The following is a 25,261-nucleotide window of genomic DNA, read 5'->3' as shown; positions in this document are numbered from 1 at the left end:
GTATCATAAACAGTTGAATATTGAGTCAATTTTATGTTCTACCTAAATAAACTGTCCAATCAGGGCATATTAGACAATATATACCCCCTTGATACCAGTTTATGAAATGTTCACTCCGTGCGTGCTTGCTGCAGGGGCTTTATTTACATTTTTTTAAACATCAAAAAAAATGAATCACCAAAATATGCAATCTGCCCAGAGATTCACAAGATTTAGCATATGTGAAGGATATTAAAGAGTTAGTATATCTGTAACAACTCTTAAATTGGCCAACATCAGTGCAAAATCATAATCGAGCACACCTCTATACATTACAAAGAAAGAGACAAAATGGCAAATCTTAGTTTTGTGCATGTAAGCACATTTAATTACCATGGGGAGCAGAAAGAGTAGGGAGAGTTTGACATAAGGGAGGAAAAGGGATTTTCAAGGAAACTGGTGCAACAGGGAAACATCCCTGCCATACACAGATTCGACAAGATCACATTACAACACGCTACATTTAGTCACAGATTCTTCCCAGCCCTACATGGTAATGTTGATAACACTTCACTTGTGGTTGTTGATATAAAGCACTCTAGGAAAATCAGAGGTTCGCCAGCTGCACCCTAGACAAAGATCTAAACCATATTGAGAATATTCTTTAATGAACTACCTCTGCAGGGGACAAAACGTAAAACACTTAAAAACAAGAGTTAGCAGTTCTCACAAAGAGTAAACAAGTTCTATGCAAAATAAAGAGTTCACAGTAAATCACTTCTTCCTTTTTCTCCTCCCCTTATCAAGCACCCCTCCTCCCAATTGATTGGCTAGGATGCAGCTACTTTTTTTTCCCTACAAAGCAACAGAAAAATAATGTGTACAATTAAACAACATCAAGGAGGATAGTCTATTTTTCCTATTAATCTTGTTTAACTGTGAACATTTTGTAACGGTGAATATGAACAGTGATGGTTTAGAGTCTACAGAGTCCAAAGTTTCCTGTAGCCTTCTAAATCTGACTAAGAACACAGTGTCTGAGTTTTCTCTAGTGCTTTTACAACCAAACCTCATAATCTAAACAGTGCCATCCAGGGTCTGTGCCAATGTGCTTGAGTTAGCCTGTTTGATGTGCAAGTCCCCTTCAATTTCTTGTTTGCCACACCTGCGGAAAATAAAAAATTATTAACTTAGCTGAGCTCTCACAAAACACTCTTTTTTTTGTCTCCATACACAAGTGTTTATTGAAGTGGAATATATTCACTTCATTTTTAAAAATAACATGGAAGAATTTACATGTGACAATTCTGTTGTGTTTACAGAGCCCCGCATCATTTAACATCTAACAAGATGTGGCGTTTACTTCTTTCTACACCCCTTATAAGCTCAGTAACACAATAAAAGACAGAAACCTCTTTGTGACTTGCATTTGCTGCACAACTAGCAGTTGCGGCACCACTTTCGATCAGAGGGTATCGGCACAGGTTGCCTGATGAGAGGCAACCTGTCTCCAAAAATTTGTGGTGTGATTTTGACTGTGGTCACTCTCAGAGAGATGTATTATTTGTTATTTGTCACCAAAGCCTAATTTAAAAACATAGAAAGATTGCTAACATGTTGCAATCAGAGTCAGTCTGCACCGACTGGACTTAACTACTTGCCAGTTGGTGTATTCTGGTTATACTCTGATCTAAAAGCAAAGTTGCTGAGCGTCTATGTAAGTTTGCATTTAAATCCCCATCCAAGTTATTTCTGCATTTCTATTTCAAATTTATAAGGTTCGGGCTGAATATAGACAGTTAATGTCAATTTCTATGCATGTATAAAGGGATAGAGTTGCAAACATTTTCCATTTTCACCAATTTATCACAGTTAATATTGTATTATCACAGACAGATTGCACGTAATTGCCAGCTTGACCCTGTTCAACTGAAAACTGATCGCAGACTGACTCCATACTCACACACCAAAATTGCTTTGAAGACCGCAGCTGACTAACAAGTGGCTCAAACCTGGTCCTGGGTTTCAAACCAATCATTTCCAAGGTAACAAGGTCACAAGTTCATCACACATAATCTTTGGTTGCATCTCCAACCACTGTTTAGTGTCACTATTAGCATAAAAAAAGCATCAGACGTCCAGATTTTCTTCTTCTTTTTTTTTTGAACCATCCCACACACACTCTTCCTCCTTGAACAATCTAAATACACGAACCCCAAGGATGTATTCTCGTGCCATCTCAAACTTCAACCTCACATCATCTACAATGCAACTCAACTTAATCAGAGAATCAGGTGTGTTATATTGTTAGTCCAATATGTAGATATAGGTAAAGTTCCCTTCTCTATAACACTACACCACCAAAACCTCTTTTCACTCTCATTTTTACTTTTCAGATCTAACAGACATCTATGCAAACTGACATCACTGTATGTGATTCATCAGATTTTGGACAGCTGCATTTGTCTGAAGGTTTTATTTAACTCTTTCCTGACTGGAACAAGAGAAAATGAGGTTTTTAAAGACGTAACAGCAATGAAAATGTAAATGTTTTACAAGTTGAAAGGCAGTGTTTCTCATAGCTTACCCAGAAACTGGTCCATTTCCTGTCCTTTCGTTTGACTGCTGGTCCAACTCTGAGAGCAACTTCAATATGTTCAGTGCAGCCTAAAAAAATAAGCAACAGTATGCGTTATCTGAGCTGTAACCTGAAAAGTATGAGTCTTGGAAGTCTTACTGTCTTGGAAGAAGCAACAAAAAGGAATGGGAGTGCATGAAGCAGCTGGCTTATACAGCCCCTATTTTGGAAACGGCTGGCCTAAAGCCTTTGTAATGTGTCATCATGACATTAACAGCAATCGTGTGCCTTTTGGTCACACTTGCACGACTCCACACAAGATTTATTCCAAATCCTCTTCATGGAAAGTTGCTGGGATAAAGTTAGGAATTATTAAACGTGTTTTTCTGTTAGTAGCAAGGGCTCGGGACTTGCACACTGAGAAAGAAACCCGTATTACCTTTGAAAGCTCCCTCTTCCACTCACGAAATAAATATTTAACAAATGATTATTATACATCAACAGCTGACTATACCCCCCATCACTGAAAATATATTTCCCTGATCACTATTGTGGCTCACTCACAAAGGGCGTCAATGAGTGTTAAATCTGTAGTTTCTGAAATAAATACTCACCATATCATGACAGGATTCTACATCTTTCCCAATCCCATGACTGATGAGCGGTGGCTGGGAGGAGCAGTTAATCAGTGACACAAACTCATTCTTATTGTTTTTGGGAAAATCCTTGTATTCCACCTGCAAGCAGATGATACATTTTAAATTATTTATACTAATTTGTACCATAAAAAACAATTTATACAATTCAAACTGAATAATTAAGCTCATGAAAGTCAAACCCATTGTTTACCTGTAGACCCTGCACAGATGCCAGATAGCCGAGCTGTTCCGAGGGCCTGGTTAGGGGGCCGTGGGGCAGTTGATTCATGTTATTTTTAGTCTTCAGGATAGTCTCTGCAGTCAGTGATGTCCCAGCATAAAGCAGCTCGTTGGCAATCATGGCAGTGATCGTGGTCTTGCCTGGGTTGGGTATACTTCGACTGTAGTCCTTGGCCTGGGATCCTTGGCAGGCCCCAACTGCTTGTGCCACCTCAGGCATCATGGGCAGGATCCCTGCAGGCAGCTGCTGGTGGCTCAGGTAAGGCAGGCGGAAGTCCTCCTCCTTGGAACCTTTTGAACAAAAGGCTCCAAGGTTAATGATTTTCTTCATGATTGTTAATAGTTTTTTATTTTCCCATCAAGTCTTACCCAGTGTCCCCTCCTCTACAGAACCAGGTTCGTAGAAGGTCACTTTGCGCCCATCACCTGGCTTTTTCACTGGGGTCTAAATATAACAACAATTTTACTATATAAATATAATATAAACATTGGCCACCTAACTTATTTATGAGACTTTCCTGAGAAGGTCTAAGCAGTACCTTTTCATCAGTTTTGAGTGCCGGTTTTGGGGGTTGAGGCTGAGGCACTTTATACCCCAAGAGCTCCAGCATTTTCTCTGCTGCGTTCCTCTTGGCCACCTTCTTGCTGGGTCCCATTCCCTCTGCAGACTGCCCACACACAGTAACCTGGACCAGAATAAACAGATGGAAAAGATGAACGAAATGAGAAATTAACAAGCGGAGACAGAGGAAAGCAGAGACAGATGTTGCATAAGTGCTGCTGCCAGCATGCCTCGGCTGCAGCTGACTCACCTGCATGACAAACTCCCTGCGCCGTGGCAGCCCTCTCTCTGTCACCATGCTATACTCCGGCTCCTTCTCCTTCTTGGCCTGCTGGATCTGAGCCAAGCGGCTGATGGGATTCATTCCCTGTCCATATTCTGGACTGGTCTGCAGCTGTTGGCACGACAGGTTAATGATTGCTTAAGGAAGCCGTTAGGTGTGTAATCACTATCCCAACTCTAGTATAAAACTTGCACTACCTTGATGATAGATTTGGTTTTCTTTTTGATGCGGGGCTGCGTCTTTTCTACACTGGGTATATGGGGTAGTCTCTTCAACTCTCCCAGCACAGCTGCTGCTGCTAGCTTCTTTGCAATCTTTTTACTTTTTCCCTCGCCCTCTCCTGTGAACTCGCCAACTGTAACACGCACTACAAAAGTCTTCATGTGTGGAGGGCCCTCTTCTTTTAAAACCTGAAAAGCAAAAGTGGAAACACCTGATGTAGGGGAGCATTTATTCTATTAAACTCAATAGATTATGGGCAGAAGGAACATGCAGTGGAGTACAAATTGGTGAATGACATAAATCCCCCCCTAAATGATAAATAAAATCCATTTAAACCTCAAAGCTGACAGGTAAGTTGCGTTTAAGTGCAATTTCAAAGACTTGACTGATTTCTGATTTGTTCAGGTTCTCCTCCTCGGGCTCTCCATTCACCTGTCAAAAAAGAGGACATGTTTTAAAAAAAAAACAAAACAAACAACAACGACAAAAAAAACCCAGAAGCAATAAATATCACAGATGCCGAGTGTGGGCTTCTTTCCTCACCACTGGCAACTGTTGCAGTATTGGCTCCTTCTGCAGTACTTTCAAGGCCTTGGCAGCAGCATCGTGTTTGGCTAACTGCCGCGTTCGTCCTTTCCCAAAAAACTGCTGGCCTCCAATAGAAAGCTCCACATGATATATCATTGGTCCCACAGGAGGAAATGGGTAGTAGTACCTGGATGACAATTGAAGTTAAATACAACCCATTTCCCCCCCATTTCCTCAAAAAAGAGAGAGAGACAATAAGATTTCTGCTCAGATTTCTAAATGATGCAAACTCACTGTTGCATAGAGCGCTGGTAAGGCCCTGGAGCCCGCACATTGTAGTTGAAGTTTGGTGGTCTCATCCCCGTATATGCGTCGATGGGTTTATAGAGAGGCTTTTTACCAAGTTTGATGCATAGTGCACTCAGCTCTGTAATATGCGTCATGCCATCTGCTTTGAGATAAACAAAAAAAACCAAAAATGAATTCACTGCTTCTATTTTACAAGGTGTTAGCAACAATTAGAAAAGAGAATACAATAAAACCAGTGGGAAGAGCGTACCTTGGTGCTTTCCTGTGCTGCGGGGTGTCCTCACAGTGGGTTTAGGGAGTGTAGTCTCAGCGAGGGCTGATGCAGCAGCGGAATGCTGAGCTTTCTTGATACTGGTCCCCTCTGCCTCCCAATGCTGATCTCCCAGCGTGAGCCTCACTGAGAAAATCTAAAATTGATTCTCCATCATTAGCACAAAGTTGCAGCAGAACAGGACAACCGTAATAATAAAATGATGTGAGCAACTCGTACCTTTGAGTGAGCTGGCCCTTGCTCACAAAGCAGCTTATATTCAGGTTGAATCTTGTTAAAACGGGCTAACTCATTCACCAAACACATAGGGGTCTTCTCTTTAGGGTTTGCCATGTTAGATACTGTTTATGGAAAAGAAAGATCCAAAATTCTCTTTATAACTATCTACAGGAACCATCATAAAGTCTCACAATCTCATACACATACTATCTGGCAAAAGCATTCCAGGTTCTAACAAATTTTTTAACAAAACATTGCAATAAAAGGGGTGTGAGATGCATAATGTGATCATAAAAACTAAACAATAAATCCCAAACTAATTAATTTAAATGCCATCACCGATAAGTAAGCTTTTTGACCAAACAAAATCAGAAAACCTACCTGTGGTGCTATTGTAGGGAGTGGCTGACCCTGCGGGGAGAGCGGAGCTCCTGATGGGCTGGCTGGCGCTCTCTGACGGTAGGGTGCCTGAGGCACAAGGGATGCTGTAGCTAGGCTGTGGCTGCAGGGGGGCAGAAGCAGCGGGCATGGGGCTAGCTGGACACTGAAACTGGAGCTGAGACATCCTCGCTGCTATAGCTAAGTTAACAGTAAGATGAGGTCAAGAATATAAATTTACAGTGGGGGAGGACTGCTGATTGAGGTGATCTGAATGTAGGGTCTACCTGGAAAAAGAGGACATAAGTTTTCAAATAATAAATAACTAGAATATAAGAAAATCTTCATTTTGAAAAAATAAAGCAGCATCAAAACCTTCACAAGAGCAGAAATCCTAGAAGTCAAAGATAAAAGGTGTCAATTGCAGGACTGTTAAACAAAGACTTAAACACCTGAACAATTTACTTACAAGTGCAACAAAAACAGATAAGGGAACCAAGAGTAGCACCGTCCAGCAGTCAATCAGCACTGCTGTACACTAAGCTTAAGTCAACCTAATATTATCAGCTACACTAAAAAAGTAAACAGCACTATGTGAATTTACTATTTATTTTTCTGCATTTTGAAGTTGCCAAAAACAAAATGTTCTTTCTAGCACATTCAATCAGTCAGGAATGCAATGAAGAAAGCCTGGCTTTTTTACAAAACAATTTTTCTTTTTATTCAAGATGTAGAAGAATGTGTTTTCTTTTGATTCAAACTAATGTTTCAATACAGTCCACAGATCTCAAATGTAATGGTAGTGCATTCCATAGTTTGAAGCTGCAACTTTGAAAGCACAGTCTCTCTTTTTTTTAGTCTGGCAATAGGTGTCGAGCAGAAAGACTTGAATTATCTGCACGTTATATAAGGACGAAAGAGTTCACGAATGTAAGCAGGCATTTGATAATGCACATCTCTGAAAGTGATCGCCAAGATTAAAAAAGCAGGATCGCACAAGACTATTAATACTTTCCCCATAAAGACATCATTTGAAAACTTTCCCTGTACCATTAATGACAAGTTTTGAATCTCTGTATATATCAATAAAGATGTGATCTTGGGGCCTTAAGAATAGTTTCGGTAGCTGCCCAGGTAGAGACCACCTGCACCGACTTCTGCCAAACACGCACAGTCATTTTGTTCCATAAGTACGCCTGAAATATGACACAAACTGCTCAGTTCAGAAGAGCTTCAATGGTTACTTCCAGTAATAACTAAAATGTAATCAGCAGCCATGCAGTGCTTTGTGGCATCATTAAAGTCATGAAGGATAGATATTTTTGGAACATTGTGAGGTGAAGAAAAAGAAATTTACAATCAAATATCATCTGCATAACAATATGAAACCCATTTAAGGTGGTTTAAGGGTATAAATACATTTCATTGTAAGTAACAGACATTTGACAGCATAGCATGAAAAAAAAAAATCACTCTGGTAGTTAAATACAAATTTTGTGTTCATTTGAGCACTACAGACAATTTGCCAATTTAAAGAAAAGCAGGACAGAAACAGTAATATGTGTTGGTCCCAGCACAGGTCACCCAGTTTGTCTATACTGGGGAGATAACTTTATCAATCAGCCTATAAGAACAGTGTTGTGCCCAAAACGGATTAACAGCCTTTGCCAAAAAGCGATTGGCTGTATTTAAACTGCTAAAAATAACTTGTTGGCCTATACTGTGTAAAACATATGTCAAATGTATCCCTCATGAATGATATCAAGTTATCTTGAGCCACAAACAACATTCCTATCACATGGTAGAATCAGTTTATGGCTATTATATATCCATTTTTAACAAGTTAAAAAGTTTCATTGACAAAACAAAAATGGCTTTTTAAGAGTAATCTGGCCAAGAGGACACCAGAAACTTCAAGAAATATAAAAATAGTTATTTAAAGGTATTTTAAATGGCCAAAAAGGACTGGAAACATGGGAAACAAAAACGCATGGAATCACTGGAAATCACTTTTTGTGCCAAAAAGTGATAATCTGCCAAGTGACCAAGGGAACACTGTAGCCATATAGTGCCTATAATAATACAGCACAGTAATGTTTATTAACAGCATTTTCGCTGCCTTGATCTCACAGTAAGGATGCTGCTGATAAAAACTCAAATCACTTTTTGTTCTCATTCAAACCACAGCTGGGAGGGTCCGTGCTGTCAAAGGGGCCCTGGGAGCCTTCACTAACTGTGATAGAGCAGAACCACCATTTACATGCAACGACTGTAACCTGCATCTCATGCTAAGCATGGTTAAATACAAAAATAATACTAATAATAACTAATTTGTTTAAGAAAAAATGTTTACTATTAGCTCGATTTACAACACGAAAAACTGAGGCTAGGTGGTTAGCTGATACAGCCGCTTGCAAACAACCACGATTACTAACTGGTAGGCTTTCTGGACCTGTATATTCGTCAATGATTTGACTAGCTGTGAGCAGCACAAGCTACTGGCAGATAATTCCTAATTAAAATCAGGCCGCCGGGTGGATGTACAAGCTTTACAGGGGAAACATGCTCGCTAACTAGCATATTCGCTACGAAAGGCAGGGGTGGACATGATAGGACAATCTTTGCAAAAAAACAAGACTCGTTGCTGAACAGGTGCTGAGAACAGCAAGACAACGCCCACAACTCACTGACAACAGCACTTGACATGTGTTTATTAAATTAATACATCAGAAAAAAGGGGAGGAAACATCTTGTGTTTAATTCAAAGCGAGTCTGGGAGCACCCGGTGTCACCGCTAGCTAGCTAACGCCGACAAAGTCTGAGCACAAAGTAAAGCTCACCTCGTCGCTCCTTCTGTGCGGTTTTTAGTTACTCCATATGACACGCTGATTTACGGTCGTTTGCTTTTGTTAATGGCCAGTTTGGAGAATCACAGTGCGTTATTTTGATATCGAAATGCGAGCGGTGAGGAGGTGGACATTGGGAAGACAGGGCAAACACTAAAGAGAATGGCACTATCTCGCTTCACTCTGCAGGAAGTGACATCGACTAGGAGGAAGTACTTCCACGATCTCAAATATTATCATTCAGGACCGAGAGGCTTGTGAAGCACAAAGGAGTAAAACAAACATGTTGAGGTCAATCACATTTAAAAAAAAACCAAAACAAACACCATCAACAAAAAGAGGACACAGTCTATTTGGGGTATTGACAAATTTATTTGCACCAATAAGCCAAAAATCACAGGTTTAGCAGAACTATTCATCCAAATGGTATAAAAAAAAATGAAATGCAGCACACAATTAACTGTTAGCTAATAAATATAAAATTGCTCATGATTCACTATAAAATATTACTTCTAGGGTCTACAAGCTAAACTCTGTGACTTGAGGATAAGAGCAGTGACTGAGCAGAGCGGTCTGTAAGTTCAACAGGTTACAGGTTGTGAGCCTGACAGATGTTCAGAGAGTCTCTTAACATCAGGTCACGCAGACGCCACAGTGCATCCACCATGGTGGTGTGGGCTCCTTTGCTCTTCAGCCAGTGAGCTGGCAGCCGACTCTCTTGTTCTTTGGTCAGGTGAGAATCTCGCCTTTGCGCTGTTAATGGAAACGCATATTTCTCCTTAAGTGTGATTATTCAAAAGGCAAATAATGTTCACTATTGCCTTTGAAAGCAAACAAAAACAAAGATATGCACACACTCAAACTGGTAAACATGCTGGGAAATGACAATTTGGGCTTAATGCAAAAATTAAGGCAACACAGTCAACATTTTAGAAATATATTCCTATCATGTAAGGCCAGCATCACATATGGGGGGAAAAAAGTATTGTGTAAGCTCCTGCTTGAATGCCTCAGAGCTAATTAGGCTGATTGGAAGGAGGTCAGCAACATGACTGGCTCTAAAATAAGCTCCCCATAGAGGTCAAATCTTTGAAAGGTGGAACAATTCATAATATCATCAATGTAAAATGTAAAAAAAAAAAAAAAGGATTTGTGGATTTCATCATCTACAGTGCATCAGAAGCTATCATTTAGCTATTTCCCCTAAATGTACCCATGAAAGGGTTGATACTGGTAGCATGTAATCATTTACAATTACTGATAAGCAGAAATATCACTTATCAGTAAATAGCACTGGAGAGTAGCTGATTTTTTTTTCTTGGTTGAAAGAACTTTATAAAAGTTATACTATAGTAAAAATATGAATAGGTTAAACATACAATACAAAATGAAAGCATTTGTATGAGAGTATTAACATATTAAAAGTGTGCCATTTAAGTGTGTTGGTCAATAAGACAGGAAAAAAAACTGCTCGGTTAATTAAATGTTGCCCATTTGAACCCATATGAAGGAAAGCTGGCAGCAATGTAGGACTGAGAGAAGTTACCATACTTATAATCACAACTCTTCTCATTAAGACATGACTGAGTCTGATAATTATAATTGAACTTTTAATTTAAATATTGTTTTTACTGCGTGTCTTTCCCCACTCTCTCTCCCCTCTTGATTTCATACATGTTGACCTCTAATCAGGAACCTAACCTAAGTTACCATGGCGCTCTACCCCGGTAGGAGGTGATCCACCTTCGTTGCACTGAAAACCCAGTGTCAACCCTCAAGTTTCTCAGACAAGCCGAAATCCTGCTTTGTATTACAGGAATCTGGTCCTCTCAGTTTTCCAACCTCTTACAGAGGGGTGTTATTATGTTGCTTTAATTTTTGTGACAATGACTTAGACATAATTTTAACATAAGAAAAAAAAAAAACTTCAGAGCAAAATGCAGTCTTTACAGTTGTTGCAATAACTCTTCAGAGCTTAAAAATACAAAAATGTTAAAAAAAAAAAAAAAAAAAAAAAGACAAAGCAACTGAAAAAAAAAAAAAGCAGTGATGGAGAGTTTTCTAGAAATAAAAGTAAAAACAAAGAACCTACCTTTGAGTGCTTGGTCCCACTTGCTAACAGTGCTGGAGTCTGAATTTAAGCCCTCTATGTACTTCAGGTAGGCCTCTGAGTGAAGCACTCTCTGAGTCTTTGGTGGTGGAGCCACAAACATGGGAGTGGTGGGCTGCAAATGTGAGGGTTGGCCTAACTGTCCTTGTCCAGGGTAGGGTGGAGGAGCATGCTGTCCTGGGCTAAACATCCCAGGCTAAGGTCACACAATGACAACATTTTGTTAGTATGTAGATGATACATAGAATGCATAATTTAAATTATCATTTTGATTATCATTATTTGCAAACAAAAAAAAAAAAAAAAAAAAATAGGCCTATATATACACTTGCTAGTAAAACTGAAGCAGGTGATGTCTGATTATGCAGGAAACAAAACAAAATCCATATTTTCTTGAACAGTTAAAAACACCAATATAAACTATATAGAAATATGAAATAACACCTATACAGCCAGGGTTTTTCTGCACTCAGGCTCACCTGCTGAATAAAGTTTCCTTGTGCAGGACTTCCCGCCATGCCATTCATACCAGTGCCCATCATCCCTGTTGTAAATGAAAATATTTAGCTTGTGTGCATTTTGTAACTGTGGTAAACTCTTGTTTTTGTTCATTTTATGTTAAGCTTTATAATGACTCATGGAAATGTTAGTTTTTTTAACTACCAGTTGAACGTTAGTGGTTTGGTATCAGTTTTGCATGCATTCCATGTGTGAATTTCATATATTTGTTTGTATATTTTAAGTGTGAAATGTGAGAGCACTTTAGAAGAGACTGCTTTGACTGCTCAGTGTGTAGATCAGGCTTTGCAGCCTGTGGACCAGGTAAACCCCCTCCAGCAGGAGAGACACGACTGGATGTGACTGAGCAGGTGCGGCTAGGACAGTGGCCCTTACCCTGATGAGGCATGCCAGGGTACCCGGGCATACCTTGCTGGAGATGGTGAGGAGGCAGGTGAGGACCCCCTGTAGGGTGAGGTGGCATTGGGGCCACACTCAGCAAACCCTCATGGGGGCCCTGCATTGGCATGTAAGGTGGACCGTAAGCTCCCATCATGCCTTTGGGAAAAGTGTGAGGAGAGGACAACATATCCATGCATAAGTGACATGCAGCTGACACCAAAATAACATGCACTACTACTGCACACAGTGGCCCCTTTCACACAAGTACCTTAAACCACAAGGGCTGTTAATTTAAAAGTTTTCGCATGTCTGCAGACTTTCTACCATTCATGCAACTACATTTTTTCCTCATTTGTGAGCTCCAAACGGCAAAGATGACCGTATGGGAGATAAAATTCCACCACTGTGTGAAATGTTGTTGTTAGCATGGGAATTCCTGAGATAAGATCACAGTGACCTTAGACCACTGAAATCTAGTCAGCTCATTCTTGCACTGATTACATTTCCAAAAAAAGAAATGTTGGCCTCCAGCCACACATGGTCATCGGCAAAGATAAATAGACACAGTTGATGGTTGATATTGAAGGTTTCGTGTGAAAGGGGCAGACAATACATATGGGTTTGAGAATGTTAGCAAAACAAGCATGAATGGGAAATGAAATATTAACAAAAGGCATTCATAGTTAAAAAAAATAATATTCATGCAATTCACGTCATGCAATATAAAATATGAAGGTTGATGACAAAACTACAAACAAATAGCAGCAAATAAAGAGGAAAAACTGCAATAACAACATCGTTTTGAGATAAACTTCTTTTCAAGTGTTAGAAAATTACAGGATTACTGTCTTTAATTCAGTCCAGCCTCATTTTTCCTGCTGTCAAACACTCGTGCTGTCTCTGAGAGGGGTTACCTGACACAGGTGTCATGGTCTGGTTTATCATTCCCATAGTGCTAGGCGAAGGTACCACCCCCATCAGTGCCCCTACAGGGGTACCTGCTCTTGGGGAAGCTTGCTTCTGAGGTGGCCTCTCACGCTCTTGCTGTTCCACTATTTTGGCTGCACGCTCTGAAACATCCAAAGATGTGATTTTATTTTTTTTTGGTTTTGCTAGCACAAGTTCAAATAGATTCATATTTGTATTCATTTAATTATTTTATCTGACCTTCATACTCTGCCTTCTTGGAAGCTTCGAGGTTCCTCCACTCGGTGCCTACCAGTCGACTCAGCTCCCCGAAGGAAAAGTCTGGGTGACGAGCTTTTATCACTGCTCTCATTTCACTGCTGAAGAGGATATAACCACTCATGTTGATCTTTCTCTTGGCCCCTTCCTTCTTTGACAAGCCTTTAACCTTAGGAGTGGTCTAAATGGAAAAGCAAAGACACAAGTTTATATATATAAAAAAAAACATCAACATTTTCAAACAAGGAACAGATGGTTTAAAAAAATTAGACCTGCGAGGGTGTGTATGGCATGACATCCATGTCGTTTGTAAGTGGGGTTTGCATCTGAGGCAAAGAAGGTGTCTCTGGAGCTTCCTCATCCTCATCCATGTCTTCCATGTCATCATCTGCATCCTCCATATCTGCCAGTTTAACCTCAAGCTCATCTATCTTCTTGTCCAAAATTGGTGATGCTTCCTTCTGTGGCACTATTAATTTTCTACATGGAATAAAATAAGCAGACATCATAGCACCTCAGTGCTAATCGTTAAATTTAAATCAGAATCATAGAGAGCATAAAAGATGGCTGTGGCTTCAGGTCTGAAAAGAGAAGCCCATGTGCCTCAAAGCTAACGTTCTACTCAATTCCCAGCAGGGGGCAACTTCACCAGTGCAGTTTCAGGTCATCCTGAGTAAAACATAAAGTCCATTATGATCGTTATTCGTGTCAGAAACGAGAATCAGCCAATGAGATCAGACCGCCCCTCACTCATCAGCTCCAGTTTTACAAGAACAGCTTTACTGAATGGGGCAAAATAGAGTAAGTTCAATCCCCACACAGTGCTCAGAGGTTTGGTTAGTTTTAAAGTTGATCCAAAAGGTTGGACTGTTTTCTAACTATAGGTGTAGTCAGTTAATTTCAATATCAAGCACAAAAAAAAGCTTATTGGCAACTTCCTGTTGGCTACATCCATCCTTTATACCATCTATGATCCTAATAAGTGCTCTGTTTAACCAACAGACCTGAAGTAGAAGATCTCATCCTCGACCACTTTGGAAGAGTACGAGAAGCGTTTCAGACCCTTGAACTTTTTCATCATCTTCTCACTCTCAATGTAACGGCTCTCGCACAGCAGTACATCGTCTTCTGAAAGCTCGGTGGGTCTGCATGACAGGTAGTCCTTAAAGGAAGACACTACACATTTGCCTGGAGAGCAGACAGGCAGAATAAAAGATTAGAAAAGACTGCTGATGAAAAACTTGTTCTGAGGTGACTCAAATGTTTAAAATTATAGCTTTAATGTTCATTTAAACATTAATACACGAAATGGCCTTCTGGGAAATGCACTTTTGTCTGTCTTATCTAAACCTATTTCTCAAGTCCATTTAACCAATTTGTTTTCTGCTAGAAAAACAAAATTATTTTTTTCTTTAGTGCACAATTCATTTAAATGCATTACACGAGGAGTAAATGAGCTGACTCAAGAAATCTTTGGTAAGTTTTCAAAATCATACCTATGACACAAGTCATGGGCAGCGTCTCCTCCAAATGACTCAGAAACACCTCCCTCTTGTAAAACATCTTCGTGGGCTCGTGCTCCGTTTCCTCAGGGTGAATGAAGATGGGTCCAAAGAAGAATGTAGTTCCATTCTGTAGCCACAGCTTCTCTATCCTATAGCCCAGCACAGGAAGTCATGTTACTAACAGCTAATAACTCCATCTTATCTAAACACCCCCAATCAACACATAAGGCCCTATTTCAAAAGGTGTCAATGTAGCATAATATATGTCAACCAACCTGGCAACCCTAGGTTTTGATAATCCATGAGACTGAATGTAAACACAGTCTCCCACTTTAAACCACATGTTTTTGTAGCATAACTGTTCATAGTACTGGCAGCCGGGCTCAGCTCCACTCATCTCCGTAGGGACATCCTCTCTCTCCTAAACAAACACAGACAGAGGATTCAGGTGTTTATTATATGGAAAACAATCAACAGGCTCCTTATCAGTGTGCTAATAGTTTATGAGTTCATGCTTTCAAATTAACGCCAACTGTTTCGTTTTTTTGGAGTAGTGAACATAGGGCGGGGCGGGTAAAGCTGGGCTGGCTTCCTCCGAGGACTAAGTTTTTATATCTATTATCCGTTATTATTATTATATATAATAATAACGGATTGCATTTATATAGTGCCTTTCGAGACCCTCAAAGCACTTAACAATTCCACTATTCATTCACTCTCACATTCACACAATGGTGGAGGGAAGCTACAGTTGTAGCCACAGCTGCCTTGGAGCAGACTGACAGAAGCAAGGCTGCCATATCGCTCCATCGGCCATCGGTGTCTTGCCCAAGGACACAACGACCAAGATAGACAGAGCTGGGGATCGAACCGGCAACCTTCTGGTTACAAGATGAGCTTCCCAACCCCCTGAACCACGGTCACCCTGATAAATATATCTATATAGATATATTTGAAATATATCTATATAGATATATCTATAGAGATATATCTCTATAGATATATATTCTTCTAAAAGCAACATTATATATGTTCAAAGCCTAGAATATACAATCTCACCTTACCTTCTCTACAAAGCCATTGACTGTATATGCCACCGGTTTTTCCTGGTCAGGCTTCACAAACATTGAGGCTACACGAACAACAGGAAGAGGCGCCTCCCGAGGGACTAATTTAAAGGAACTCTCCGGCATGGCCCAAATCTTGATCTTTTTGAAAAACTTGTTCCTGGCAGTGTAGCGGGATTCACACACATAAACGTCCTCAGGTCTGAAGCCCTCGGGTTGCATTCTGAAATAATCCTACAGAAAGATTCGTAATTAGACAATGGACTTTTGGCGGCTTAAATTAAACCATTTTCAATATGTGGTTCACTTTCTCACCTTCACAAAAATGACCACACATTTGCCCAAAACCTTACTGATGGACACTTTGTTGTAGTAGTCACTCTTGAAGACTTCTTTTTCCAGAAACTTGCGTGTGGCCAAGTGAAAGGTTTCACTGGGTCTGTAGAACCAGCAGCCATAGAGCCACTTCTCACCTGCATATATAAAACACAATCTATTTTTAGCAAAATATACTGACTAAATGGAAACAAAATCAAGATGTTGAATCAGCTAACTTGCAGAAACAGAAGTATTTAAAATCATGATGTAATTCTATAATTCTTCCTATAATTTTCAAGTTAGGCTACCTGCTTCATCCTCCCAAAGACGTTCTATACAGACAATGTGGGGCTGGAGGTTTGGTTCTGACGGCTCCACATAGACGAAGTCCCCCACGTGGTAGGTACTGTTTTCAAATCTGCAGTCTTGACTGTACACATGCTCTGGCTTTGACTGCCACGCCTCTCCCGCCAGGTCCTCGGGCTTCTCGTCTTCTTATGGTGAGAAACATGTCATGATTCAATGCCACAACCACATTTAATATTCTTCACACCTCCTGCATGTCTTCTATAAGTTTACACACCTTGGTTTTCATCCTCATCCTTCTTTTGTTTGTCCTCTTCAATCTCTTTGGGAATTTTCTCCCTCTTTTCCTGGTCTACGTCACTGTGGAGGTGTTTTAACGTGTAGTTGAGTGCAACGGACAGTAAAATCTCGCCATTCTTGCACAGCTCATCCCTGATTTTGATGAAAAACTGTTGTAGCTCCACTGCATCCTCAAATATCTCAGAGTCAGTCCTGTCAACATGAAAAACATTCATCATAAGAAAACACTGGCACACATTTGAGTTGTATCACCTAGTGTAGCAAAGCAAGTAAAAACAGGACTCATTTATTAGGAAGAGCCACATATTTAACAATAAACATTGATTTGCTTACAATAAAATTGATTACATTTAATGCATATACATTTTTTTTATTTCTCCTGAAGAGCAGCACACAAACAAAATGTTTGATCTTTACAAAATGGAAAATATAACAAAGGCAATGTTTCAAGGTAAAAATGTTCTAACCACTTAGCATTGTCAGACATTTATTTATGTTGTGAACACCCATTTTCATTTGCCATTTCTCTGGTTTTTGAAGCCTTGGTGAACCGCTCAAAGCAAATGCACTTTACTTTAATGGATAAACAATTAAAGAAAAAAAAAAAATACACCAAGCTCATAATAATTTCCCATACCTGTGTAACCTTCTTGCCTTCTCTAGCACTTCAAACGTGTGTTCCTGGAAGACATCGAGTCTCCTGTAGCGACCGCGCTCCACATTCATTCTGATGACATCAAAATTAAGCGGCGGCTTTTCAGGGGCAGCTGGATCAACAGCAGGAATCTCAGCCAGTGAGTCACTATAGCAGCGACCCTCTTCATCCTGGTGACCCATCACGGATACAAACAGGTTCCTGATCAGTTCTCGCACCAGAAGACCCACAGCTGGAGGGCCAAACTCCTCCCCTCCCTCTTGCTGTTTCCGTGTCTCCAACAACACTCGGTGCAACACTAAAGCATCCCGATAAATCAGAGACTCAGGCTCGTTGTATATGCAGGCATTATTGAACATCAAAGCAAAGTCCTCCACCAGGGCGTCGACATCTTGGTAACGGCCTGCAGCCATGTGGCTTCGCACACGTTCCATGTCGATTGGTCTCTTGATTGTAGCGTAGTAGTCAGGCAACTCGGCACGAGAGGGTAGACGGAGGAAGATTGTGCTTAGGCGCCGACCTCGGCGGTCAGTGAAGTTTCGCACAGCATCATACAGCTCATTTAACCTCTGCTGAAGAGGGGTGAGGTATTTGGACTTCTTTGGAGAAACACCACTCTTTCCTTATCATAAAAAATGTATGTTAGTTTTAAAAAGCTTTTAAAAGAAGAAAAAAAATGTGAAACAGAAGCTAAAAAGAGCCAGAAAACAAAAGAGCAATACAGCTCAAACTGTCCGAAATACTTAAAAATGCCTTTCTTGTTCTTTTTTTTTAAGTTGATTTTTGAACATTTTTGCGCTATTAGATAGTCACAGCAGATACAGACAAGATGCAGGAGAATAATATGCAGCTACAGTCCGACTGGCTGGGAAATGAAACAACTCGTTACTAATGGCATTTGTTCACATACTGTGCAAGTCCAACCACTAAGCCATGTAACTTTCCAGCCAGCCCTGATTTCCACAGCTGCTGTTTTAAGCGAGACAGGCAGCGCTTTGGCTGATAATAATTTAAGAGGAACAACTATATAGTAGGTTTAGTAGGTTACACCCCCCCCCCCCAAAAAAAGTGCAAAGAAGTAGTTCAACAAATTAATTAATTTTTGAAAATTAAAGACTAACCAATTAGTGAAAAACGGGTCAAGGACACACAGACCTCAGTGTTATTACATGGTAATATTTTACAAGTGCAGAAGTATTTTCAACCAACATGCACAAGCATTCCCACTTACTTAGTTTCAGTTTGGGAGATCCCACATCCTCCTCCTCAGGTGGAGGACCCATCTCCTTGCGCTTATCTTTCAGTATCTTTTCCAAAATGTCAGCATCATTATATACCTACATAAACCAGAAATTGGGGAGTCAGAAGACTTAAAATCGTTATAAATTTGACTATAAGAAAAATTTAAGTTTTATCACAGAAGGAGTCAAAGTCCCAACCTGAGATCCCTCTTCGTTGTAATGCCGGGCATTGCGGAACATTAGCTTCATGTCTTCCATCAGAGCTTCCTCTGTGGCATAGCGCTCATTGCGAATGTTATGTTCAATTGTTTTCAGGTCCATCGGTTCAAGGATGACGTTATAGTAGTCAGGGTAATCCTTCTTGGATGGTTTAACCATAAAGAGATCACACAGACGTCGATTTGTGCCTGCCTCCCTGGCCTCGGTCACGGCAGCATAAAAGGCTTTCATTCGGTTCTTTTTCACATTTTTTTTGTGGCTGGACAAAAATTAAAAATAGATAAAAGTATGACAACACTGAGACATTGAGAAAACATAAACAAATTATAAACAACGTTTGCAATTTTAATACTTTATATTTCAAAAGCATTAGTATCAATAGAAATAATAATACCTTTTTCTCTTAACGCTCCCTGCATCAGAAGACAGAATGCTGTCCCCATCTTCGTCATCTCTCCTTAGAAGTTCCCTCTTTTTTGCCTACACAGAACAGGCAGATGGGTACATTGCCTTGCCTATTATTATCCATTATCTACAGTCTGCTTCAAATATTGTGCTTTTATAATGTGCTCTTTGACTTTTAAATGTACAGGTAAAACTGTTTTAAGCACAACCTGACAGAATGATTGACAAGGTGCTACCTGCATGATCTGCTGAAGCCTGAAAGCCCGTTTATAGATGCTTGAGTTAGGCATGTTGTAGCGCTTTGCATTCTCAAACATCAGATTGAGGTCAGCCTCAATTTGTTCCACGCTTTCATACTCGCCATTCTTCATCTTTGCCCTAAGAAGGAGAAAGAAAAAACTTTTTTTAAACTCCCCCCAGGAATGTAATTTGGTGGGAAAAGGGTTCATTTTTAAATACCATATGGTATGAATATCTGGTTCTTGCCTGATTTGCTGGAGAGAAGTGGGTTGTTTTATCTGCTGATAATAGTCAGGGTATTCCCTGCGAGAGGGCAGCTGCTGAAAGGGTTCAGAGAACATCTGGCCCTGGTTATTTCTGGCACCCCTCACAGCTTCGTACAGTTGGAAGATTGGGTTGCTCATCTCCATACTTGAACTCTGACTCTCAGCTTCTGACTCTCCCTCATCATAGCATACAGAACCTGCAAACATCGACAACACAAAGTGTTACTTTTTTCTGCACAGCCACAAAGTAAATTTGTCTGCTACATGAATTGATAAGAATTACCTGAGAGCACAGGATCGTCCTCACTCTCAGAGCCATACTGTAGAGCTACGCTGACACCAGAAATTCGATCTCCCTGACCAGACCTGCGATTTCTAAATAGTAACACAAGATACACAATTCACCATATATATCTTAAAGGTATGAGATTTTTCTGTTGGTATAACAAGCATATTTAATTTGACACAAAGACAACGCTAAGAGCAATGTTATACTGTTGTTTAATACCTGATACGAAGACTAGATTTAGTAGGTTCTGCGTGCTCAAGCTCTGTCTTACGTTGGATGAAGACTTTCTTTATGGTGTTGGCGTCCTATAGAATAAAAGAGCAATTGTTAATATTCAGAGTATTAAAACTCATAAAGAAGAAAACTGAGAAAAGGACTTTTACCTTAAAAACCTGAGATCCTGGCTCATTGTAAGTTTTAGCATTTTTGGTCATCAGTTCAACATCCTTGGCCATAGCATTGACATTTTTATAGTATCCAATCTATGCAAATTAAATTACATTTTGATGGTTAGAAATGCAACACACTGAAGCTGTAAAATTAACAAATGGTTAAAGGTCAGGAAGCAAAATGACTACCTGTATTCTTTGAGCGATTGTTCTCAGATCTATCGGCTCCTTTATAATGGCATAGTAGTCTGGGTAATGCTAAAAAAGAAAGAACAATTCTATAACGGACTGGAGTTGGTACACAAAACCACAAACACAGGAAAACAACTGGACTTTACACTCCTAAAGTGGCTTGAATAAAAAAAACCTATATGTAAGAAAATCGCAAAGTGAAGCTTTGTTCAACCTGTCTTATATTATTATGCTTTGTGTGAAGAACAGTTAATCAATTTCAAGTGCAACTTACCACTTTGGAAGGCAATTTCTGGAACAGTTCACTGACCAGACGCCCTGAGGGATCAGCATGTGAGACTATAGCCTCCAAAAGTTGCTCCAGCACTTCCTTCAAACTTCCAGCTGAAGTCTAAAAGACAAATATGTATAAATAAGTTCTGACCCCACACAGTGGTGCTATTTCTTCATAATACAAAGGCAATATCCTGAAACAGATTTTAATATTTTTAAATTCAATAAAGAAATATGAACCCTTTCTTATTATTGAGCTAATAATAATTGACAAAACAAATTTCCCACGTGTGGGACTAATAAAGGTTATCTTATCTTATCTTATCTTATCTTAATAACTGGCAATCATACACACAGGGCAACTCAGTCTTACATGTAATGAGGACTTACCTCCTCTTCAGTTGCCATTCCTGGGTTATCCATATCATCACCATCTTCATCATCCTCATCTCTGTCTCCAGGTTGCACAAACTCATTCCTTGTTTGAAAATACACTTCCCAAAGCTTGCATGCAGCTTGATACTCCTCACTGTCCCTCTGAATCATTAAACATGAGGCAAAATAAACAATCACATAAGGTTTACATTAGGAGATGCATACCTAAGTAAAAGCTTATATAATGAAGCTGAAGTAATAGTGTATTTATTATAACCTTAGAGGCTACCTGTAGGAAAAAAGAAAGCACTGTCGTTCTCCAAAACCTACCTTGTAGAATGATCTGGCATTGTTGAACAGGAGCTGAAAATCTGCAGTAAGCTGCTCAACATCATTATAATCCTCAGACTTCAGTTTATACTGAATCTTCGTCATATCAATTGGCTGGGACACCACTTCATAATAATCAGGCTGATTCCTGAAAAAGAAAAAAAACAGGCTAATTGAAACACTTTCACATTATCCAACATTATTGAGTATGTTCAATAAACATTATTCATTCATTTTACAAAAGTGTGAAAACATTTCTTTTTTTTCCTGCATATTTGTCACATTAACACATTTCACATCAATTTAATTTTAAAAATAGGCATAATAACATAAAATAAATATATAATAATCAGAGTAAATACAAAATTCAGTTTTTACATGAAAATGTCATTTATTAGGGGAAAAAACTGTCCAAACCCATCTCTGGCCCTGTGTGTGAATCAAGAAATTATGGGGAGAAATTTGGCTCAAAAGGGTTGCAAATGCCAATCAAATAATCCACAAGCATAACTAATTCTTGCAAATGTGCACAACGAGTACAATGATCAGTATTTATTCAGGTTTGAATGTATGAATGTGTATAATTGTTTTACATGTGGTCAGAGTGCTTTGTATTTGTGTGTGGATTAAAACACATGTTTGTGAGTCCTCAAACGTTACACACAAATCATTGTACACATTTGTAAATCTTAGTTTATGCTTGTGGATCATATTTTAGGCACTTTTGAGGTAAATTTCTCTCCATAAGTAGTCAATCAAACTGAACCAAATTGAGTAGGAAAAGATGTCAAAAACCAACATTTCATGCCACAAACTAAACAAACAGATGAAAAACAAAGTCATTGACATCTATCAGTCTGAAAAGAGTTACAAAAGCATTTCTAAGGTTTTGATAATCTAGCAAACAACAGTGAGAGTCATTATCCACAAATGGCAGAAACTTGGAAGAGCATTGAACCTTCCCCGGAGTTGCTGACCTACCAATATTACTTAGAGAAACAACTCGTCCAGGAAGTCACAAGTTCATGATGACTTCATGATTCAACAATAAAAAAGAGACTACAAAAATGGGAGAATTCCAAGCTGGAAACCATTGCTGTATAAAAAGAACATAAAGGCTCACATTTACCAAAAAACATCTTGACAATCCCCGAGACGTTTGGGAACACTTGATTGCGTTTCCCACAGCTTGCAGCTAACCGTTGCTGCCAAGGGTGGCACAACCAGGTTTTAATTTTTTTTTTTTACAATATTAAAAGTTTAATTCGTGTTTTAACAAAGGGTGACCAGTTATTTTTTTCTAACCTTCTTCCCCATAATAAATGAAATCTTCATTTTTTTATTTACTCAGGCTTTCTTTACCTAATATTAAATATCAAACAATGTAATTGTGACAGATATTTAAAAAGAATAAAACAACAAAGGGGTAAATACTTTTTTCATAGCAACGTCCATTATTCCATATATTCAGTACACATTTTGTGTGTTTGTCTTTTGCAGCTTCTAAACATTACTATGTAGGGAAGCTTTAGCTTTTCTGCAAAGATTACCTTAACTCCTCTTCAGTATTGTAATATCAAACAGATACAGTACCTCCTCTTTGGCACCCTTTGGAAGACTTCACTAAGCTGCCTCCCTTGATCATCCTTGTAGTCTCTGATAGTGTTGAACAATTCATGGCATACAGCAATCTAAGAGGGGGTGGGAAAGCATTTAAAACTCCAATATACTTTTACTATGGTTTCAAAGGCACGTACAGATCACATCGGCCTTGCTAAAGTCAGGTCATGTAAAATATACACACACACACACACACACACACACACACACACACACACACACACACACACACAGGCGCATTTACCGTATCCACAGGAGGGACATTGGAGACTCTTTTTCTTTTTCTGCCACTTCCAGGAGTAGAGGAAGAGACATCATCGAGGTCTCCCCCTCCGCTCACACTGCTGGAGGGAGAAGTAGCTCGTCTCCGCTTGGAGCTCGCTGACATCGCTGGCTGGTTAAACAACAGGCTAGCCCACGGCTACAAAAACAGAGAAAGAAATAATAACGCCACTGTAAATTTATTTTCAATCAACTTAGTATAAAGAGGACAGTCGGTTTTTTATTCATTTATAAAGTCTAAAATGGAAAGTAGTACTTAATCAGATAACGTTAGCGTCGCTTGGATGTATGAAACAAAGCAAACAAACGAGCGGCAGTTAGCATGCTACTGCAACACGAGTAAATTAAAAACGATAAAGTTCTCCCCCAATAAAATACGCGCAAGCTGGGGGAAAATAACAAATAATTTAAATTTCAAAAACAAGTCTTACCAAAATCTCAGAAAAGTTAGCCGTAATTCCCTGAGCAAAAATGTTTAGCGGCTAACCGGCTAGCCAGTGTTGTTTGAAAACTCCTGCCCGGATGTTGAGGTTGTGTTTGGAAGGCAGAGGCAAAAGTGCCAACCGATGCAGTGCTGACCCCTAGAGTCCAGCTGTAATACTGCACCGTGTACTATATTCAACGAACATTTTTACACGAATATGATTCATTGATTGACTGATTTCTAGTTCACGCCGATTTAAATCACAAGCCATACATTTATATGAATCAACACTGAAATACTAAAAGAAATTTCATATGGATCAAGTGGTTTTTCATAGTGGAGCTTCTGGAAGCATTACATAACAAGAAGCACATTCATGGGAAACAAATAACATTTAAAACAATCACAGAATTTATATTAAAAAAAATTGAATAAGAAATCACAATTGACCCAGGTGGGGGGTACACCCAGGACAGGTCACCAGTCTTTCACGGAGACAGACAACCATTTACACTTAGAATCATAAATTAACCTAACTCATGTCTTTGGACCGTGGGAGAAAGCCAGAGTACCCAGAAGCAACCCATGCAAACAGGCCCCAGCCAGTTAGGGATTCGAACTCAGTACTTTCTTGGTGTCAGGCAACAATGGTATCCACACCACTTCTTTGTGTTTTGACCTAAAGATTTGGTCAGGTTGAACCTTTTTCATGACTTTTTTTTTGGGGGGGGGGGGGGGGGGTGTCAGAGACTGCAAACCCACCCAGTTGTGTTTCATCACAAACTTGGCAACCAAAAAAATTAAAGAAGATTAAAGAAATGCACAGAAATAAAACCAGGCAATGTGGTGATTTATGTGGAGAGGACACCTCCACTCCAATCAAAGTCACCTGAATCACCAGAGTACAAACATCATAACATGGAGTGGTAATGAGAACTAATATCTCAGAAGTCCCAAGCCCAAGAACCAGTGGACACAATGCATTCTGAGCTAGAACCATTGAGCAGAGTCTTCACCCTGTATGTTGTCCCTGTATTTTAACAAACATATGACATCAACTACAGAGGGATCAAGTTGATGAGCCATACTGTGGAGACAGAAGGGAAAGAGTTGTTAAAGCTAGGTTAGGAAGAGAGGTGATGATCAGCATGCATATATATATATATATATATATATATATATATATATATATATGCTTGCTTATATGCTTCATGCTAAGAAAGAGCAATCCAATGTTTGCTTTGAGAGTGTTGATACAGAAGAATAGAGAACGTCAGAACGTCAGAGGAGAGTCTTGATAGGTGGAGGTATCCTCTG

The 25,261-nt window shown here is 39.5% G+C and overlaps 2 protein-coding genes across 7 annotated transcripts; both read right to left on the bottom strand.

Annotated features, from left to right (window-relative positions):
- Positions 1-340: 340 nt before the first annotated feature.
- stau1 (staufen double-stranded RNA binding protein 1) lies at positions 341-9,265 on the bottom strand. Of its 2 annotated transcripts, none has more exons than XM_026167478.1 (15): positions 9,048-9,265; positions 6,211-6,494; positions 5,830-5,951; positions 5,590-5,746; positions 5,325-5,481; positions 5,046-5,217; positions 4,839-4,934; positions 4,478-4,690; positions 4,248-4,391; positions 3,975-4,121; positions 3,805-3,880; positions 3,407-3,726; positions 3,172-3,294; positions 2,567-2,646; positions 341-1,144 (listed from the first exon to the last, which is right to left on the bottom strand). In XM_026167478.1, the coding sequence occupies exons 2-15, from the start codon at positions 6,392-6,394 to the stop codon at positions 1,057-1,059; spliced, it is 2,079 nt and encodes a 692-aa protein (XP_026023263.1). In that variant the 5' UTR covers positions 6,395-6,494; positions 9,048-9,265; the 3' UTR covers positions 341-1,056. The 2 variants fall into 2 exon arrangements, with proteins under 2 accessions (XP_026023263.1, XP_026023264.1); XM_026167479.1 differs by having other exon boundaries at positions 5,325-5,478.
- A 115-nt stretch (positions 9,266-9,380) lies between these two features.
- LOC113022264 (protein polybromo-1-like) lies at positions 9,381-24,078 on the bottom strand. Of its 5 annotated transcripts, none has more exons than XM_026167473.1 (30): positions 23,952-24,078; positions 23,483-23,659; positions 23,212-23,309; positions 21,619-21,766; positions 21,304-21,450; positions 20,915-21,031; positions 20,638-20,706; positions 20,443-20,541; positions 20,279-20,364; positions 20,054-20,145; positions 19,751-19,967; positions 19,501-19,642; positions 19,254-19,339; positions 18,839-19,118; positions 18,631-18,736; positions 17,382-18,021; positions 16,722-16,936; positions 16,447-16,632; positions 16,136-16,293; positions 15,818-16,054; positions 15,029-15,174; positions 14,745-14,902; positions 14,253-14,436; positions 13,521-13,728; positions 13,231-13,429; positions 12,978-13,133; positions 12,058-12,219; positions 11,643-11,707; positions 11,146-11,359; positions 9,381-9,806 (listed from the first exon to the last, which is right to left on the bottom strand). In XM_026167473.1, the coding sequence occupies exons 2-30, from the start codon at positions 23,624-23,626 to the stop codon at positions 9,643-9,645; spliced, it is 4,923 nt and encodes a 1,640-aa protein (XP_026023258.1). In that variant the 5' UTR covers positions 23,627-23,659; positions 23,952-24,078; the 3' UTR covers positions 9,381-9,642. The 5 variants fall into 5 exon arrangements, with proteins under 5 accessions (XP_026023258.1, XP_026023260.1, XP_026023259.1 ...); XM_026167475.1 differs by having other exon boundaries at positions 13,062-13,133; XM_026167474.1 differs by having other exon boundaries at positions 16,447-16,629.
- Between the last annotated feature and the right edge of the window lie 1,183 nt (positions 24,079-25,261).

The sequence above is a fragment of the Astatotilapia calliptera genome, chromosome 5 (assembly GCF_900246225.1).
Source record: "Astatotilapia calliptera chromosome 5, fAstCal1.2, whole genome shotgun sequence".
In the NCBI taxonomy this organism is placed as follows: domain Eukaryota; kingdom Metazoa; phylum Chordata; class Actinopteri; order Cichliformes; family Cichlidae; genus Astatotilapia; species Astatotilapia calliptera.
This window is presented reverse-complemented; position numbering and strand designations above follow the sequence as displayed.